Source organism: Chroicocephalus ridibundus, unplaced genomic scaffold (assembly GCF_963924245.1).
Source record: "Chroicocephalus ridibundus unplaced genomic scaffold, bChrRid1.1 SCAFFOLD_26, whole genome shotgun sequence".
NCBI classification, from domain to species: domain Eukaryota; kingdom Metazoa; phylum Chordata; class Aves; order Charadriiformes; family Laridae; genus Chroicocephalus; species Chroicocephalus ridibundus.
The window spans coordinates 1832437-1852752 of record NW_026961775.1 but is presented as its reverse complement, the minus strand read 5'-3'; the positions used below and the strand labels follow the sequence as shown (position 1 = coordinate 1852752).

The 20316-nt window shown below is 54.7% G+C and overlaps 2 protein-coding genes across 8 annotated transcripts in view; one reads left to right on the top strand and one right to left on the bottom strand.

The window, feature by feature from the left end:
- The window catches only part of LOC134509689 (E3 ubiquitin-protein ligase rnf213-alpha-like), a 43581-nt gene extending 38491 nt beyond the window's left edge, over positions 1–5090 (bottom strand). For all 7 annotated transcript variants that reach the window (XM_063322277.1, XM_063322279.1, XM_063322278.1 and 4 more), the window contains exons 1-10: positions 4959–5090; positions 3850–4096; positions 3674–3747; positions 2849–2992; positions 2549–2612; positions 2070–2109; positions 1774–1842; positions 1517–1690; positions 903–1123; positions 13–293 (exon numbers count right to left, since the gene is read on the bottom strand). In XM_063322277.1, the coding sequence (XP_063178347.1) occupies positions 13–293; positions 903–1123; positions 1517–1690; positions 1774–1842; positions 2070–2109; positions 2549–2612; positions 2849–2992; positions 3674–3747; positions 3850–4081 (1299 nt within the window). In that variant the 5' untranslated portion in view covers positions 4082–4096; positions 4959–5090. The remainder of the gene's footprint in view (positions 1–12; positions 294–902; positions 1124–1516; positions 1691–1773; positions 1843–2069; positions 2110–2548; positions 2613–2848; positions 2993–3673; positions 3748–3849; positions 4097–4958) is intronic.
- Positions 5091–7011: 1921 nt separating this feature from the next.
- LOC134509672 (dystonin-like) overlaps positions 7012–20316 on the top strand; it is a 28834-nt gene continuing 15529 nt past the window's right edge. Inside the window, exon 1 of the mRNA XM_063322252.1 lies at positions 7012–7613. Within this exon, the coding sequence (XP_063178322.1) occupies positions 7578–7613 (36 nt within the window). The 5' untranslated portion in view covers positions 7012–7577. The remainder of the gene's footprint in view (positions 7614–20316) is intronic.

The window sequence follows — 20316 nt, the reverse complement described above, 5'->3', positions numbered from 1 at the left end:
GTGGATGCTTACCGCTTCCACATCCGAAGTACAGGGTATCTGAAAGTATTCTCCTTTCTCGGCATCCCCAACAGAGATGTTGGTGCTCTCCTTGTACCTGTCCAGTTTTCTCTCTATATCGTCCACGGAATTCCAGGAGGTGGCGGAACCAAAGAAATTGCATTCCAGGTACTCCATCTGCATCTTGCACCTGGGCACCTTCTTCCCGGAAAATGGGTGGGACAAGGTTTTCCAGGTGTTGCTGCTGCTGTTGGGGAAACTGCATTCAACCTGTTCAAAGAAGGTCCACGTTCCTACGGCGGGGGGAAAAAGGAAGAGTTTGGGAACGAAAGTCAGTGACACAGCAGAAGGTTGTTCCACCATTCAGCAAGACCTGGACAAGCTAGAGAGGTGGGAAGAGAAGAACCTCATGAAATTCAAAAAAGGGTCCTACACCTGGGGAGGAATAACCCCATGCACTGTTACAGGTTGGGGGTTGACCTGCTGGAAAGCAGCTCTGCAGAGAAGGACCTGGGAGTCCTGGGGGACAACAAGTTGACCATGAGGCAGAAATGTGCCCTTGCGGCCAAGAAGACCAATGGTTTGCTGGGATGCATCAAAAAGAGCATGGCCAGCAGGTTGAGGGAGGTCATCCTCCCCCTCTACTCTGCCCTGGTGAGGCCACATCCTGAGTAGCGTGTCCAGTTCTGGGCCATCCAGTTCAAGAAGGACAGGGAACTACTGTAGAGAGTCCAGCAGAGAACTACAAAGATGATCAAGGGACTAGCACAGCTCTTATGAGGAAAGGCTGAGAGACCTGGGTCTGCTTAGCCTGGAGAAGAGAAGACTGAGAGGGGACCTCATCAATGATGGCCATCACTATTGCGTCTGGTCATGACTTCGGGGTAAATAAGAACGCTTACCGTCCGCTTTGATCTCCGTTTTGGGTACATTCACCACACGATAGAATTGAGTGTTTCTGTACTTGAAGGTCTCCGGGATGTCGGAGTTCTCCAGAGAAATGTGCTCTAATTCACACTCTCTCTCTTGGCTGTAGGTGTTAATGAGGGCGTATTTATAAAAGATGAGGCCTTGTTGCAGGCGAGAAAGGGGGATCCTGGCGCTGCCCACGATCACTTTCTCTCTGGAAGAGGAAGAGAAGGAGCTTGTTGGCTTGGGGTTGACCTTGATGGCCAACGGTCAAGTTTTGATGGTCAGTGGTCAAGCCAACATTCAAGTTTTGGCCCATCCAACAAGACATTGTTGGTCTTTGAAAGGTCAGAGAGAAACCCACAGCCTGGTTCATCAGCCAGCGGACTAATTAAATCAACCAGCCCAGGTCAGATTCTCGCACGGGGCTGAAAGTTCCTGGCCCCAACAAAAATGGCACCTCCATCTCCATTTGGGAGTTCACCTCCACCCTCTGTAGGAACCTGCAAGCAAGGTCCTTCAGCCCAGAGCTGGATCTCCTGCAGGAGAACCATGGTGGAAGCACCTCCTCATTGGAAATTCAACCATTTTTTTTTTTTTTTTTCACCTTTTCTCCATGTTGGCGAATTCTTCGCAGTGGCCGGGCTGTTTGTAGAAGACAACGCAGATCTTGGATCGTTCATCGAGTTTGGAATGTTCTGCCAGCACAGCAACAAACTCCAGGGTCATCATGTCTTGTGGGGGGTGATGTCCACCAAAGAGATAAGGGTTGGGCTCGCAGCTGTTGGAAAAGAGGTGGTGGGTCTCCACCGCGTCCTCCCACCACCATCCCCCTTCCCCGTCTTCACCTGCCCCACCACTCACGTCCACTTCAGCTGGCTCCTGGTTGGCATTCTTGGAGGTTGCGCGTCCCCTGCGTCGTCACCTCCTGCCCTGTTGAAGAACGCTTGGTTACTCTGAGGTCTTCCTCTGCAGGAAGAGGATGTGGAAAGACACCGTGGGTGTCCCCCTACACTGACCAACAGGTGGGATTTGAGGGGAAAAGGGACCTAATGATGCCCAAGCTGTATCTCCTCCTTCCCCTGGGGAGCTGCTGGACCTCTAGCAGTCCAGATCCAACCTCAAAACCTTCAGTGATGACATCCCTCTCTGCAACAAACCTGCTGGAAGGTCCTGGGCCTTCTCTGATCTCCTGGATATCTGCAAGTGAGGAGAAAGCATCGATTAACACCTCCAAAGAAGGTGGCAAGCCAAGGAAAGGTAGAAACTGGGGTGTGCCAGGGAGAGTGGGGCTCCTCGCAGCTTGGGCATGGTCTTCTTGGAAGAAGAACTCCAAGCCACTCTAGGAGTGAGGTCTTCACCGTCCTCCTAATCTCCACCAGCACTCGGGCACAGCCCTGTAGAGGACAGGGATGGGCAGAGAGGCTGGCAGGGTGAGGGTGGCTCATTACATCTTCTTCCCCATCCTCTTCCCTCAACAGCTCCCAAGAGAAGCCCAGGAGGCTTTTGGGTGCGGTGTCACCAAGAGCTTCCACCTCCCAACCAGCTCTTATCACCCAGGGCCGCTCCCGACACAACTCGGCACCTAGTTTGTCCTCAAGAGAACAGGACGTAACTAAGGAAACACCCTCAGTGGTACCTGGGCGGTTGAGGTTCCCCTGCGTTGTCATCTCCGCTCTCCTGACGTGACCTGGGACCTTCCCCTGGAGAAAAGAAAAATGGGAAGAGTTGAAGGAACAACAAAAAAAATGAAGTTCAAAAGCTGAGAGCTCAAAAGACTGGGGAGACAAAGAGCCGGGCAGGGGCTTCTTCTGCCTGTAGCACTTGTAGAACATTGAGCTCCAAAATCCAGGCCAATGATGCTGTCCTGGCATGGACAACTCAACCCTTGTCCTCCAAGAACTTTGGCCATGAGCTTCAAAAGCCACCGTGGACTCACTGGACTCCGGAGTTGCTCTCGCATTCCCAATGCTCCCTTTGGATGGACACCGGCATTCTGGTAGTTCTCCATCTCCACCGAGGTGTGGTGGTGATCTGGGATCTGCTGGAGCTCAATCTCATCTCCTGATGGGACTGCGGGGGCCTGGGAAGGAGAAGAACGGAGTCCCTGCTCATCACAAGAGCTTTGGGAGGAACATTGGAGCCACCTCAGAGCACACCGTGGCCGTGGCTGGGGCTACGACTCCTTCAAGCCCAGAACCTGGCCAATGTGTGACCGCTTTGGCAAGGCCAAGCCCTCAGAGATGCCTGACCAACCCAAAGATTCCCCAGCAGGTCCCAAAACTCACATTCATATACATGCTTGGCTTAATAACCCCAACTTTTGGCTGAAATTGGGCCCTCTTTTTTAAAATTGACCTCCCCATTGGAGGACCAGGTGGAGGACTCCAACTTGGCCAACGATCTGCTCCACCTCCCCTCGTTCTCTACAACAAGAATGTAAAAATATGAGGAATCTGGGGGGGATTTAGGTTGTTTGTTTTTTTTAACTGAGGACCTGGTGCAGTGATTTCTGCCACGTCATTTTGTTTTCTTGAATTTCTCTCACTTTTCACTTCATTTTTTTCTCTCGACCTACAAGTTGCATTCCCTTTCATTTTTGCATAACAATGAATCCAGACAAAACCCGGAGTGGGAAGCGAAGCCAGTCGGCAGCCAGGCCGGAAACAAGAAGTTGCTCAGACCCCAAAATTGGACATTTTTGCTCCCAAAAATTAAAAAAAAACCCCAAATTACGAGTTCTGGAGGAGCTGGCCACGCCCACCTCATGTCTGCTGAGGGCTTCAGGGGCCTGATCCTGCCCGGAAGCTTCATCTCCTGCCAGCAGATCTGCTGGCTCTACAAAAGAATGAAGAAGAATGTGAGAGTGGATTTTCCTCAATTTTCCCAGATTTACACAGACTTACACAGATTTTCCCGGATTCCCATGAGGATCCCTACCTGGTTCGTCGCAGAGAAACCCCCAGGTGTCATCGTTGAGGTGGGATGCGTGGTGGCCCGTCACATCCTCCGGGGTGGCACCTGCATCCTGGTGTCCCACCATGGGAATGGCGGGGGGGACCCGGGGTGACATCACAGGTGGGACAACGTCACCGTCGTCCCCTGCCTGGGGTCCCCCCTCGTCCCCCCGGGGGGAGGCGAAGTCAACACCAGGTTCCTGGGAAGGGTCCATGGTGGCAGGTGGGACCTGGGGGGGGGATGGGGGGGATGATGTAGGCAGCTTTTGGGCTCAGAAACAGGGATTTAGGGAGGTTTTGGGCTGAGAAACAGCAATTTAGGGACCTTTTGGGCCAAGAACCAGCGATTTAGGGAGCTTCAGGGCTCAGAAATGTCAATGTAGTGATCGTTTTGGGCTCAGAGAGAGTGATTTATGGAGCTTTTGGGCTGAGAAACACTGATTTAGGAACATTTTCGGCTCAGAAAAAATGATGTAGGGGTATTTGGGGCTCAGAAACAGCAAGTTGGGGAGCTTTGGAGCTCAGAAACAGTGACTCAAGGAGCTCTTGGGCTAAGAAACAGCCATTTAGAGAGCTTTTGGGCTCAGGAACACAGATTTGAGGCTCAGAAGCACCAATTTAGGGAGCTTTTGGGCTCAGAAACAGCAGTTTAGGGAGCTTTGGGCTCCAAAGCAGCGATTTAGGGAGCTTTCGGAGCTGAGAAACACCAATTTAGGGAGCTTTGGGGCTCAGAAAGAGCAGCTGTGGAGGTTTTGGGCTGAGAAACACCAATTTACAAAGCTTTTGGGCTAAGAGAAAGCAATTTAGGGAACTTTTGGGCTGAGAAACAGCTATGTAGGGAGCTTTGGAGCTCCAAAACAGCGATTTAGGGAGCTTTTGGGCTGAGAAACAGGGATTTAGGGAGCTTTGGGGCTGAGAAAGAGCAATTTGAGGAGCTTTTGGGCTCAGAAGCATTGATTTAAGGAGGTTTTGGGCTGAGAAGCAGCGATTCAGGGCCCTTTTGGGCTAAGAAAGCCGGATTTGGAGAGCAGCAGCAGCAGCAGCAGCGGGGTGGGGGTGGGGGGGCAGTGAGAGCCAGAAGGTGCCACTTACCGGGCAGGAGGTGGCCGGCCCAGGGGCTACTTCACTCTGATCTTCCTCGCTGAGGTTTTCCTCACGGTGGGCTTCCTCGCTCTGCGCTCGCCCAGCCCCCACCCCCCGGCACCACTTCCTTTCTTATTTTTGTCATTATTTCTCGGAAAGGAAATGAAAAGTGAAAGCAGAAGGGCCGCAAGCGGGGTGGGAGTGGCCGAGAGGAGGTGGTAGCATGGACATAGCCCCGGTGAGGAGGGGAAGCGGCTGGCTGGCCTCCTGGCAGGGTTTGGTGGCCCACCCACCATCCGGTGGTGGTCATGGGGGTCAGTGGTGGCCATGGGGAAGTCAGTGGAGCCCCCAGCAAGGTGGTTGTGGCCATGGGGGGTCGGTGTAGCTGCTGGACAGGCAGTGGTGGCCATGGAGAGGTCAGCGGTGGCTACTGGGGGGTTGGTGGTGGCCATGGAGGGGGCAACAGTGGCCATGGGGTAGTTGGTGGTGGCTACGGGATGGTTGGTGGTGGCCATGGAGAGGTCACTGGTGGCCGTGGGGGAGTAAGTAGTGTCCACAGGGAAGTCAGTGGTGGCCACGGGGCAGTCGGTGGTGTCCATGGGTGGGTCGGTGGTGGCCATGGAGGGTCCGTGGAGCCGCCAGCAAGGCAGTAGTGTCCATGAAGGGGGCAGTGGTGGCCACGGGGAAGGCAGTGCTGGCCATGAGGGAGTTGGTGGTGGCCATGGAGAGGGCAACGGTGGCCATGGAGGGGGCAACAGTGGCCATGGGGGAGTTGGTGGTGGCTACAGGGCGGTTGGTGGTGGCCATGGAAGGGGCACTGGTGGCCATGGAAGGGGTGGCGTGGTGGTCATGGGGAGGTCAGTGGTGGCCATGGGGGGGTTGGTGGTGGCCACGGGGGGGTTGGTGGTGGCCACGGGGGAGTTGGTGGTGGCCACGGGGTGGTATGTGGTAGCCATGTGCAAGTCGGTGGAGCCCCTGGAGAGGCAGTGGTGGCTAAGGGGGGGCCAGTGGTAGCCACAGAGGGGATGGTGGAGCCCCTCCACCAATAGCCCTGCCCCTCATGGCCACACCCCTTTAATGCATGGCCACGACCCCTTCCCTCACAGCCACGCCCCTTCCCCACTGCACCCGATCGAGAGGAACTGGTCGCACTGGTGAAGAACTAGGAGCACAGGGACCATTCTGGGGGCATTGGGGGAGTGAGGGAGTCGTACTGGGAGCACTGGGAGAGCACTGGGAGCACTGGGGGGAGTAAGGAAATCTTACTGGGAGCACTGGGACCGCACTGGGAGCACTGGGGCGAACCAGAGAGTCATATTGGGAGCACTGGGACCGCAATGGGAGCGCTGGGGGCAACCACTGAGTCATACTGAGAGCAGTGGAACCATACTGGGAGCACTGTGGGGAACCAGAGAGTCATACTAGGGGCACTGAGACCGCACTGGGAGCACTGGGGGGAGTCAGGGAGTCATACGGGGAGCACTAGGACCATACAAGGAGCACTGGGGGGAAACAGAGAGTCATACTAGGGGCACTGGGACCATACTGGGAGCACTGGGGGGAGTCAGGGAGTCATACTGGGAGCACTGGGATTATGCTGGGAACACTGGGGGAGTAAAGAAGTCATACTGGGAGCACTGGGACCACACTGGGAGCACTGGGGGGAGTCAGGGAGTCATACTGGGAGCACTGGGACCGGAATTGGAGCACTGGGGGGCAGTAAGTGAGTCATACTGAGAGCACTGGGAGCACTGGGGGGAGTGAGGGAGTCATACTGGGAGCACTGGGAGCACTGGGGGGAGTGAGGGAGTCATACTGGGAGCACTGGGACAGCACTGGGAGGACTCAGGGAGTCATACTGGGAGAATTGGGACAGCACTGGGAGCACTGGGGGGAGTCAGGGAGTCGTACTGGGAGCACTGGGGGGAACCAGAGAGTAATACTGTGAGCACTGGGACCGCACTGGGAGCACTGGGGATAGACAGGGAATCATACTGGGAGAACTGGGACCGCACTGGGAGCCCTGGGGGGAGTCAGGGAGTCGTACTGGGAGCACTGGGGGGAACCAGAGAGTAATACTGTGAGCACTGGGACCGCACTGGGAGCACTGGGGGTAGACAGGGAATCATACTGGGAGAACTGGGACCGCACTGGGAGCCCTGCGGGGAGTCAGGGAGTCATACTGGGAGAACTGGGACCACACTGGGAGCCCTGCGGGGAGTCAGGGAGTCATACTGGGAGCACTGGGACCGCACTGGGAGGACTCAGGGAGTCATACTGGGAGTACTGGGATCATACTGGGAGCACTGGGACCGCACTGGGAGCACTGGTGGGAGTCAGGGGGTCATACTGGTAGCACTGGGACGGCACTGGGAGCACTGGAGGTGGTCAGGGAGTCGTACTGGGAGCACCGAGACCGCACTGCGAGCACTGGGGGGAGACAGGGAGTCATACTGGGAGCACTGGGACCGCACTGGGATCGCTCTATGCTGGTCCATACTGGGATCACTGGCCCGTACTGGGATCACTGGTCCGCACAGGGCCGTACTCCATCTCCCATCATCCCCTGCGCCGGAAGTGGGCGCGGTTTCCGGCCGCGGTGGGCGTTGCCCTGTGACGCGCGGCAGCATGGCGGAGCTGGGGTCGCCGCGGGAGGTCGCGCAGGTCGGTTGGCCCGGGGACACCCTGGGGACACCCTGGGGGGGGGACGGGACACCGCTGAGACTCTCCCGGGACCCCCCGGCCCCCACCCGCCCGTGGGCGGCCCCCGCTACCGGGTCGCGCTCATCGCTCGGTCCCCCCCCGCCATGTCCGCGTGATCCCGCACCCGCTTCCGGGTCCCGCCACGGTTCTGGGTCTCCCCCCCATCCGAGGGTGCCCCCCCACTTTCTGGCTGCGCCCCCCCGAATATCTGGGTGCCTCCCCCCATCTCTGTGTGCCCCCCCGAGTCTCTGGGTACCCCCTCCCCATCTCTGGTGTCCCCCTCCAGTTTCTGGGTGCCCCCCCATGGGTGACAGCCCCCCCAGTCTCTGGGCGACTCCTCCCGTGGGGCCCCCCCAGTCTCTGGGTGCCCTTCCCACCTCTGCTCCCCCCCTCCATGGGTGATGCTCCCTCCCCCCCCAGTCTCTGGGTGCCCCCATGAGTGACACTCCCCACGCCTCTGGCTCCCCACCCCATGGGGACACACACTGCCTAATCTGGGTCCCCCCCTCGTATCTGGGTGTCCCCCAAGGGTGACACCCCCCCATACTCTGGGCACCCCCCCTCCCCACCTCTGGGTGCCCTCCCCAACCCATGGCTGGTGTCCTCCGCAATGTCCGGGTGCCCCCCCTTGCCCAGGTGTCCTCTCTCATCTGGGTTTCACCACCACCACCCTCCCGCCGGGTGCCGCCACCCCTGGGTGCAGCCCCCCCACGCCCCCCCAGGAGGAGCTGCCGCCCCACGCCCTCCCCCGTCTCTGTCCTTCCTGGTGCCCGAACCCGAGGACCTGGAGGACCTTGACACCCGCCACAAGGTGGGTGCGGGCACAGGGGGGTGCAGGCAGGATAGGGTCCAGGCAGGCGGGCGGCGGGCAGGAGGGGGTGCAGGCAGATGGTGGGGGCAGGTAGGACCTCCCCCCGACCTCCAGCTCTGGCAGGAGAATCATAGAATCATAGAATTGTTGAGGTTGGAAGGGACCTTTAAGATCATCGAGTCCAACCTTTAGCCTACCCTGACAAGAGCCACTTCTAAACCATGTCCCTAAGTACCACATCTACCCTTTTTTTAAACACCTCCAGAGATGGTGAATCCACCACCTCCCTGGGCAGCCTATTCCAATGTTTAATAACCCTTTCAGTGAAAAAATGTTTCCTAATATCTAATCTAAACCTCCCCTGACGTAACTTGAACCCGTTTCCCCTCGTCCTATCACTTCTCACCAGGGAGAAGAGGTCAGCCCCCATCTCTCTACAACCTCCTTTCAGGGAGTTGTAGAGGGTGATGAGGTCTCCCCTCAGCCTCCTCTTCTCCAGGCTAAACAACCCCAGCTCCCTCAGTCGTTCCTCATAAGGTTTGTCCTCCAGACCTCTCACCAGCTTTGTAGCCCTTCTCTGGACACGCTCCAACACCTCAATGTCCCTCTTGTAGCGAGGGGCCCAAAACTGAAGGCAGTACTCGAGGTGGGGCCTCACCAGTGCCGAGTACAGGGGGATGATCACTTCCCTAGTCCGGCTCACCACACTATTCCTGATACAGGCTAGGATGCTGTTGGCCTTCTTGGCCACCTGGGCACACTGCTGGCTCATATTCAGCCGGCTGTCAACCAACACTCCCAAGTCCTTTTCTGTCGAGCTGCTTTGAAGCCACTCTGCCCCAATCCTGTAGCGCTGCATGGGGTTGTTGTGTCCCAAGTGCAGGACCCGGCACTTGGCCTTGTTGAACCTCATACCATTGGTCTCAGCCCATCGGTCCAGCCTGTCCAGATCCCTCTGCAGAGCCAACCTACCCTCAAGCAGATCAACACGCCCGCCCAGTTTAGTGTCATCTGCGAACTTACTGAGGGTGCATTCGATCCCCTCATCCAGATCATTGATAAAGATATTAAAGAGAACCGGCCCCAGCACCGAGCCCTGGGGGACACCACTTGTGACTGGACACCAACTGCATTTAACTCCATTTACCACCACTCTCTGGGCACGGCCGTCCACCCAGTTTTTTACCCAGCGAAGAGTACACCTGTCCAGGCCATGAGCAGCCAGTTTCTCCAGGAGAATGCTGTGGGAAACGGTGTCAAAAGCTTTGCAAACATCCAGGTAGACAACATCCACAGCTTTTCCCTCATCCACTAAGTGGGTCACCTTATCATAGAAGGATATTAGGTTTGATAGGCATGACCTGCCCTTCACAAACCCATGCTGACTGGGCCTGATCACCCTGTTCTCCTGCATGTGCCGTGCAATGGCACTGAGGAGGATCTGTTCCATGACCTTCCCAGGCACCTTCCCAAAGCTGCAGCAGGAGCTGGAGTTCCTGAAGGTGCAGGAGGAGCACGTCAAGGAGGAGCAGAAGAACCTGCAGAAGGAGCTCCTGTCCCTCCTGCTGCCACCCCTGTGTGCGCAGGGGTTACGGTGATCGTGACCTCGCACCCTCCTGCTGCTGCTGCGTGCTCAGGAGTCCCGCTGTCACACGTGTGTGTGCTGTGTCCGGGCTTCTGCTGACGATGGTTCTTCCAAAAACCCCATATTGGGGTGGGGGCCAAATACTATTTTAATGGCATCATCTACTCAGGCACCCGTGACACCCCCCATGTTCCTGCTCCTGCCCTACCAGGTACGCGGGCAGCAGTGACTTCACCAGCTCCTACACAACCCATGGGCCTCTTCCTGGCCTGTCAGCTGAGGGGTCACAGGTGACCTTGCAAACACCTACACAAGATGGGGGCTTAGTCCTGGCCTACCAGCTTCTCAGGCACCTGGGACCTCAAAATACCCAACACAAGACATGTTTCTCCTGGGCTCCTCAGGCACCAGTGACATTGCAGAGACATCCACAAGCCAGGTGACAGCTCCTGGCCTGTCGTCTGCGCAGGCACCAGTGACCTCCAGGCACCTACACAATCCCTAGGCCTGTTCCTGGCCCACTGGCTACTCAGGCATGAGTGACCTCATAAGCACAGATGCAGGGCGTGGGCATGCTCCTGGCCTGTCAGGTGTCCAGACATGAAGGATCTCACCAAACCTACACGAGCCGTGGGTCAGCTCATGGCCTGTCAGCTGAGCGGGACCTCACAGGAGCGTATCTGCCCGTTTGCCATGTACTTGCCGGTGAGGGATTCAGGCTGCAGTGACCTCACAGGCACCTACACGAGCTGTGCACCTGCGCCTGCCTTATCAGCTACTCAGCCAAGAGTGACATCCCAAGGACAAGCCCGAGCCACGTGTCTCCTATCAGCTACACCAGCACCAGGGACCTCACCAGCCCCTACAGGAGCCCTGGCCTTGCTCCTGCTCTATCAGCTACTCAGGCACCAGAGACCTGACCCCCACATCTCCCCCTGCTTGCTGTCTGCTCACCTCTGAGATACGACTCCTCACAAGCTCCTGCACAGACCAGAAGCCTCCTCTTGGCCTGTTGGCTACTCAGGCAGCAGCTCCTCACAAGCACATACCAACCTATTTGCTGCGTGCTCGTCTTTTGGGGGGACCCAAGCCAGTACTGACCCCCCTCTCCGTCACTTGCTCACCCCTCCTAGAAGGGGGCCGTAGCCCCTGGGCATGTTCCAGCGTGCCCGTGCCCCACCACCTTTCGGGCACCCCTCCGCCCTCTTGAATTCCTCCCAGCCCACCCTGTCAGGGCTTGTTCTGCAGCCTGGTAAAGTGGGGGACCCCCACCCGGCCTTTTCCTTCTGCTTCCGTTCACATTTAAACTCTAATTCTTCACTACACTAAATCTTATTGAAGAAGGGATTATTCAATTCAAAACTATAGCTCCATTTCAAATTTACAGTTATGCAAACTTTAGAAACAAAGATTATTAATTTAATTTCTATATGTTTATTAATGTTTACCCATGTAGAAATCTATACACATATACATAAGTACATATATAAAAATAATGGGTGCATTATTAAAAAAAAAAATTCATTAGTAGAATTATACACTTCCTTTCATAGATATATACAATATATGATTATATTGTCTATAAATATTCTATTTTTATATCCAAACGAGGCAGGCGGCCCATCCCAGGGGCTGCCTGAGAACACGCGGGTGTGACGGTGTCAGGAAATGGCCGTTAGCCAATCACGGCGCTGTGTGATCTTTAACCAAATGGCAGCTCCCTGCCAGGGAATGGCGGCATCTCGGCATAAAATGGCGGACAAACCACAATGGCGGCCCCCGTGCATGGAGGGGAAGGGCCTTCCGGGTCCGACGCACTTCCAGGTCCATCCAGCCGGGGTGGCCGGTGCTGGCAGCCAATCAGAAGAGAGCAGAGGCCCGGTAGAGGAGAGGGGGCGGGACTTCCGCCGGAAGCTGGTGGGCGGGGCAGCTGTCAGGCCACGTGGCCATCAAGAAGAAGGTGCAGGGCCCCAAACCTGAGGGCAAAGGCTCAGGGAGGCAGCGATGGGAACCAAAGGTGGTCAGTCACGCTGAGGGATGGAGGCGTGTGAGAGGGGGAGTGTTTATTCCAGCAAGGTCATCTGCGCGGGGACCTTGTTAATGGGGAAACGGGGAGAAAAAAGGGGAAAGCAGAAGCAGAGTGCACTGAGCCACAAACTTGAGAAAAGAACCATGGAGTCCATGGCAAGAAAGAGCTTTTGCCAGTCCCAGGAATTGGTGGGCCATCAAGAAAGTCCAGGTGGCACCTCCAGGAAGATCAAGTGGCCGTTTGAAATGAGAACGTTGTGAGTCAGAGGGAGCCTGGTCTGGGAGGGATGCGGGAATGAATAGAGCTGTGCAAAGCCCTGAGGGACATGCAGCGGAAGGGGGAGCAGGGAGGAACCAAGAGGGGGGAGGCAGAACATGGTGTAAAAGAGGCCAGTTGCATGTCAGACTGGATTGACCGGGAAAGGGATGGAGTTTTTAGGAAGAGAGAAGGGCCAGGGGCTGCTGGTGTGTTTGGAACCCACAGGGAAACGGCTGTGAAATGCTTCATAGGATTTGGGGTGTGTTCCTCTAAAGAAGTTGTCATGGTCAGTGGCCCAGCTGAAGTGCCTCTGTACCAACGCACGCAGCCTGGGGAACAAAGAGGAGGAGCTGAGCACCCTTGTGCAGCTGGAATCCTCACGGCTGGGGTTTGCTACAGGCCACGCGAGCAAGAGGAGCCTTTTGACGAAGCGTTCTTACTTCACCTCCAGGAAGCACCACACTCAGAGGCTGAGATCTACTGGGGGACTCCAGTCACCCTGGCAGCTGCTGGAGGAGCATCCCATGAAGCTGTGAGCAGTGCAGGAGACTCATGGAGTGTGTTGACGAAGGGATTGAGGATGCTGGGGTTGGAGTAACTGAACATGAGCTGGACACGTGCGCTGGCAACCCTGAACCATTTTGTGATTCTATGATTCGATGTCTCTGTGACCTACGGACAAGGAAGCACATGCCAGTGGTGGTTACCCAGGGGGTGTTACCCAAAACCTGAAGTGATCTCAATAAGCTGAGTTTCCCACAACAGGACACTCCTAGGAGTAGCTGCTGGCACTTGTGCTCCCTCAAATTCATCTCATCGCACACATGAAATGTGTATTCATAAGTCTGTAATGCAAGAACAAACTTCTGATGCAGTCATTTTGTGTCCCTCCATGGAGGGACAGACCAGCTCTCTGAGCTGAGGTGAGTGGCTGCTGCTGCAGCTGTGAGGGGCTGGTTGGTGACGATTACCCTGGGGCAGGTTCCCCGGGGTGTCCAGGGACCGTGGCACAGAGCAGGTCCTGCTCTGCTGGTCCTTCCTGTCTCTCCAGAAGGCCTGGCTGTGTGAGAACACTGCTGTGTGCACCCAGCCTTCACACTCACAAGCTGAGCTCTGCACTGGTGTTTTCCTCTCCCGAGCACTTCCCAGCTCAGCCCAGGCAAAGCCAAAGCTGCGTGTGTAAGCAAAGCAAAATAAAGCATTCATTCACTGCTTGATTTTCTGCTGCTGCCTTTATTTTCTTTCAAGTATAGAGGGAGTCTGGCTTCTCATGTACATCAGGTCATTGGAAAGAAAGAACATCTGAAAGCTTAAGAAGTGAGATTAGGAAAAATATTATCACAAGCCTAAAATAAGAGCAAGAGAGGAAGAAGAGAAACAGTGAAAGAGAAAGAGAGGACAGAAAGCAAGGAAGGTTGAAATGAAAAAAGAAGGAAGAAAAAGAAAAAAGGAAAGAAAGAAACAAGAAGGAAAGAAGGAAAGAAGGAAAGAAAGAAAGGGCGGGAGGGAAGAAGGGAGGAAGGAAGAATGTTCTGAACAAAAGGTCTTCCTACTTTTTTCTGTGAATATAATTGGAGTCATATGAAAAGACAGTTACCTCATTGATGCTGAAATAGAGTATATTGCAATAGTTTCCTCAGGGCATCCCTGAGCTCCTGGTTCCTCATGCTGTAGATGAGGGGGTTCACTGCTGGAGGAACCACTGAGTACAGAAATGAGAGCAGCATATCCAGGCATGGGGAGGAGAGGGAGGGGGGCTTCAAGTAAGTAGCTAGGGCAGTGCTGATAAAGAGGGAGACCACGGCCAGGTGAGGGAGGCACATGGAAAAGGCTTTGTGCCGTCCCTGCTCAGAGGGGATCCTCAGCACAGCCCTGAAGATCTGAACATAGGACACCACAATGAAAACAAAACACACAAAAGAAATAAAGGCACTAAACAGAAGAAGGCCAACCTCTCTGAGGTAGTCTGAGTCTGAGCAGGAGAGCTTGAGGATCTGGGGGATTTCACAGAAGAACTGGTCTAGGCCATTGCCTTGGCAGAGAGGTATTGAAAATGTATTGGCCGTGTGCAGCAGAGCAGTGAGAAAGCCACTGCCCCAGGCAGCTGCTGCCATGTGGACACAAGCTCTGCTGCCCAGGAGGGACCCATAGTGCAGGGGTTTGCAGATGGCAACGTAGCGGTCGTAGGCCATGACTGTCAGAAGATAAAACTCTGCTCCAATCAAGAAGACAAGCAGAAAGACCTGGGCAGCACATCCCGAGAAGGAGATGGCCCTGGTGTCCCAGAGGGAATTGGCCATGGCTTTGGGCAGAGTGGTGGAGATGCAGCCCAGGTCGAGGAGGGCGAGGTTGAGGAGGAAGAAGTACATGGGGGTGTGGAGGCGGTGGTCACAGGCTATGGCAGTGATGATGAGGCCATTGCCCAGGAGGGCAGCCAGGTAGATGCCCAGGAAGAGGCAGAAGTGCAAGAGCTGCAGCTCCCGCATGTCTGCGAATGCCAGGAGGAGGAAGTGGGTGATGGAGCTGCCGTTGGACATCGCATCCCTTCGTTCCCGAGGTACTGCCAAAGGAGGAAAGCACACTCACAAGTCAGGACAGCTCTGAGCAAATCACTTCCCATTGCCTGCCCTTCCAAACCCAAGCCCCGGAAACACACTTTGCCTGTGTCCTTTTTTGCGGGAGCTTTCTGCATTGCCCTTGTTGGAGCTCTCATTGTTGCTGGCCAAGTGTGCCGTGAGGAGCAGAGCTCTGCTTGTGGGCTCCCAAGGAGTCATCCCTGCTGCACAGCAGCGGGGATTGGGGAAAGGGGTTACAGCTTCTGCCATTCACTAGTTACCTCATCTGTGATCCACTTGTAACGCAGAGGAGCTGCTCAGCATATTCCTGCAGGAAAACCTCAAGGAAACTCCTGGTTGTCCTCAAACTGCAGTGACATGAGCAGAGCCAGCTCACTCCTCAGCCTTGTTGGGTGGGAAAGACCACGCAGCTCTTGACTCACTGCCCCCCGACCCCCTGCAGAGAGATAGGGAGAAGAGGGAGAAAAAGGAATAAAAATCTCATGGGTTGAGATAGAGACAGTTTGATAGACCAGTAACGGGAAAGAAAATATCAATCATTGTAAAAGAATATAGGAAACCAGGAGTGATGCAGTACAATTGCTTACCCCCCGATGCCCATCCCGAGCAGCGAACATGGATTCCTGCTGCCCGGCCAACCCCCATTTCTGTACTGAGCAGCACCAGCCCAAGGCATTTTATTGACCTCTCTGGTGGTTTTGGTGCTGAGCCCATGAAGCTCAGACACAGGGGAGGCTGATGAAACCTCTCCAGAAGTCAACGTCAGCAGCAAACTCCAAAGTTTCTTGGAGCGTTAATGGGTCCCACTGAGGACCATTACTGCCAAAGGCTCCTGGGGGCTCGTTCGTTGTAAAACTGGAGGCAGTGAGGGCAGGTAGGCAAAGGCAATGGAGATGTGTCTCTGATGCTGGCTAATGCTGAATGTGTGAGAGGAAGGCAAAGGGCCAAGCTCTGGCCTCCAGCCCCTGGGAAGGGAGGTCCTGCCCCACAAGCACAGCTCAGGGCTCTTCCTGGGGCATTGTGATGGGAGGACGTGCAATGCCAAGGGCAGAAAGACAGAATGACGGCTCCCGGGTGGGGAAGAGGAGGCGCTAAGGCCCTAGTGCTGTAAGGATAAGGTGTCTTCTGGTAGCCTTGGTGGCACAGACAACAGCCACAGCCAAGAGGAGAAAGACATAAGCACTGTTGGGGGCTTTCAGCCTTGCCAACTCCCTTGATCGTCTCCACCACAGGCTGTGCTACGGTGTCCCACATCTGCTCCTCTTCCCCTGCAGGCTGCAGACATCCCCCCTGCTTCCCCGTCTTGCTCTCCCCTCAGCATCTCACTGCCTTTACTCATCTCTCTCCATCGTCCTTGGCTGTTCCTGAAACACAACGCCTTGGGCTGATCCCGACTCCCTCTGGGTGATCTGTTGCAGCACAGCACTGCCCTTGCAGTGGCATTTCTTTCTCCTGGTGTCCAGTCTCCACCTCCCAAGCTGCCCTTTGTTGCATTATTTCTTTCTTCTGCTGTTTCCCACCAAAGAAAAGATCCATCATCTCACAAACAACCCTTCACCCAGTTTCAGGCTATTCCAATAGTGCCCCGAGCCTCCCTGCCACTGGGCCAGAGAAGCCCAGGTCCCTCAGCCTCTCCACCAAGCACACGTGCACTGCGCCCTAAAGGCCATCTTGGCAGACCTCCTCTGGACACTCTCCAGGTCCTCTCCACTTCTCCAAAATGGGGAGCCGCACACTGGGACACAGCTGTGTGCGTTGGACCACAGCAGTGCTGAGTCAAAGGGGAAGGTGACTCAAGTTGCCTGGGGGGCACACGCTCCTCCTCCTGCAGCCCCGTAGGCAGCCAGCCTTGTTCATAGTGAGCGTGCACCACTGGCTCATGAGGCGTCCCTCAGGGTGCCCAGCCCCGTCTCCGCAGGGTCACTGCTCAGCACATCAGGTCCCAGCCTGTCCTGCTGCATTGGGGTTATTCTTCCCCGGGATGCAGGACTGGACACTTCTCCTTGAAAGTCTTCAAGACATTTCTGTTGGCCAAATCCCAGCGTTTCTCCAGCTGCCCCTGGACTCAAGCTCCATTTGGTCAGCTGTTAATGTTTGTGTGCAGATGGTCACCCTGATGCTTGTTCCCCAGGGCTCGGTATTGGGGCCAGTTCACTTTAAGATCTTTATCAATGATCTGGACGAGGGGATCGAGTGCACCCTCAGTAAGTTTGTAGATGACACCAAGTTTGGTTGGAGTATCAACCTGCTTGCTTGTAGGAACGCATTGCAGAGGGAACTGCAGAGGCTGGATTGCTGGTCCAAGGCCAATGGTATGAGGTTCAACAAGGCCAAGTGCCGGGTCCTGCACTTGGGTCACACCAACCCCATGCAGCGTTACAAGCCTGGGGAGGAGTGGCTGGAGAGCTGCCCTGCAGGAAAGGACCTGGGGGTGTTGGTCGACTGCCGGATGAATATGAGCCAGCAGTGTGCCCAGGTGGCCAAGAAGGCCAACGCAATTTTGGCCTGTATCAGGAACAGTGTGGTGAGCAGGAGTAGGGAAGTGATCGTCCCCCTGTACTCGGCACTGGTGAGGCCTCACCTGGAGTACTGTATCCAGTTTTGGGCCCCTCACCACAAAAAAAGACATTGAGGTACTGGAGCAGGTCCAGAGAAGGGCAACGGAGCTGGTGAGGGATCTGGACAATCATTTTATGTGGAGCAGCTGAGGGACATGGAATTGTTTAGCCGGAGAAAACAAGGCTGAGGGGAGTCTTCTGACTCTCTACAACTCCCAGAAAGGAGATCGTAGAGAGGTAGGGATCGGTCTCTTCTCCCAAGTAAGAGGGAATTGGACAAGAGGAAAGGGCCTCACGTTGCGTGAGGGGACATTTAGGCAGGATATTAGGAAAAAGTTTTTACACTGAGGGGGTTTTTAAGCATTGGAAAAGGCTGCCCAGGGAAGTGGTTGAGGCAGCATCCGTGGAGGTATTTAAAAGACGGTCAGACATAGTGCTTAGAGCTATGGTTTAGTGATGATTTTTGTCAGAGGTAGGTTGATGATTGGACTAGGTGATCTGAAAAGCCCCTCCCAACCAAGCAAATTCGATGTTTCTCTTTTGCGTTCCTACCCTTTTCCACTCTTTTTCCACTCTCAAGTTCTTCCCTTGGATCATCCTTATCCTGTCCCATACAAACAGCCAACTCTTTTTCACCGTTTCCTTGTTGGCCCTTCCCTTGGCGTTTCTGAGATGGTGACAGTGGCACTTCCCACCTGCCTCATGACATCCATGACACTAGTAACCCCTTTTCTTACCTCTGCTGTCCTACAACTACTCAAGTTGTCTTAGAGGAACCACAACTCAGCATGAGTCATCTGCACATACAATTTAAATGCTGACGTGCTGGAGCTTCAGTGCACAGGGACCTTGACACACCTGGGGACGTGGCCAACAGAAACCTCCTCAAGTTTTTCAAGGAGAAGGGGCAAAGTGGGAGAGGACCAGGTGAGGAGTGAGTCTGAGGAGAGGGGCCTGGGCATTTTGAGGGATGCCATATGAACCTCTGGTAAAGGCTCAGCACCATTAAGGTTGTCTGCATATGGGGTGGTGTTAGAAGGACTGTGGCCACCCAGACAAGGGCAGTTATCGTCCCCCTTGACTCAGCACTGGCGTGGCCACATCTGCTCTCATAGTGTCCCAGCATGCCATGGATGTGAAGGTATGTTTAAAGGTCATGTGGTCCAATCGCTGTTTTTTAGGGACATCTGCGACTCGATCAGGATGCTCAAAGCCCCACCCTACCTGACCCTGAACACCGCCAACGATGGGGAATCCACAACTTCTCTGGGCAACCTTTTCCAGTGTCTCACCATCCTCATTGTGAAAAATTTCTTCCCTATGTCCAATCTAAATCTACCCTCGTTCAGTGTAAAGCCATTGCCCCTTGTCCTGTTATTACTGGCCCTGGTAAAATATCTCTCTCTGTCTCTCTCTTATAAGCCTCCCTCATACACTGAAAGGATATAAGAAGGTCTCCTTGGAACTTTTTTGTTTCCAGGCTCGACATCAACTCTCTCAGTTTCTCTTCCTAGGAGAGGTCTTCCGGCCCTCCAATGATTGTTGGTGATCCATCTCTTGACCCGCTCTAACAGGTTTAGGCATGAGGCATGTGGTGAGTGTTTCAGCTTTGGCGTTAGTGTTCAGGGAAGGGCTACAGATGAGAGCTGCAGGTGAAGGATTAGGGTTAGGGTCCAGGCAAAGGCTTAGGGGGAGCTGCGTCGTGCCGAGTCTGAGGGGCAAGAGTGTGGAAGGCACTCAGCGTGTATGGGCCCTGGTGGTGAGCAGAGGGAAAGCTCATGTGGTGATGGCCAAAAGCATCCCCATTGCAATGAGCTGGGGATTAGCACTGGGCCCCTTGGCTTGGCAGGGCACATCCAGGGGGCTACAGCACACAGGATGTCTCTGCCTCCTTTCTTTGTCACCCTGAAATCACTGCCTCTGGTTTTCTGCTCCAATCAGCCCCCAGGGAGGCACGCTTCCATTTCCTGAAGCAGCTTCGTCACCCACAGCCCTCAGCAGACCCTGCTGAACCTCCAAGGCTCTTTATTCCCGCCAGGGCCCTCCACACTGCGTGACTTTCCCCTGGGAGCTCGTTAACGTGAAGGAACTGTAATGAGTTTATTCTTGCATCTCAATTCACCGTATGGTTGCAAGGGGACTTTGAGGAGAGAGTGTCTCCACGGAAGAGTTTTGCTAGAGCTTGCTGGAGAAGAAAAGTTTTGTTTAACAAGCACATAATGTCACATGGGCAGGGACATCGCTAGAGACATGAGTTGGTGACAAGGCTCTGGGATGGATATTTGGCCAAGAATAAGGCAAAGTTTACTTAATCTGCCACACTGTCTCTTTAGCCAACTCACTAACTGTGCGTATATTTAGAATTTCCTATCAATCTCTCCAACGTATTTCTTTTATGGTAATCATTTGAGGAAGGTGGAGCTTATTGGAGGCTTGGACTTGGCATATAGTGGAGGAATGCATTTGGTTTCTTTAATTAATTGGTATCATTTTGTCCTTCTGGCTGTTCAAATTTAATAAGAATCCCTTGTCTATTTACAGCCAAGTCTCCGGGGGAATCGGGCAGGAATTGGTGCAAAGGAGCTGTGAATATTCAGCTGCAGACTCAGCGCACAAGTCTGATGTAGGAAAAGAATGCAAGTCCCAGGCAGCCCCAAGAGAAACGGTGGGGAGGAGGAGGTGGGGGGGCAAGTTGTCCATACAGTGGGGGACCTCGAGGAGATGGCAGTTGCTACCTCTCCGGTCCTCCTTAGGAGACACCTCTGGTTCAGTATCAGTTGGATAAAGCTGCAAGCATTTCCTCTGGAAAAAGAAAAAGACTAATGAAAAGCCCTTTCCAAATTTTAT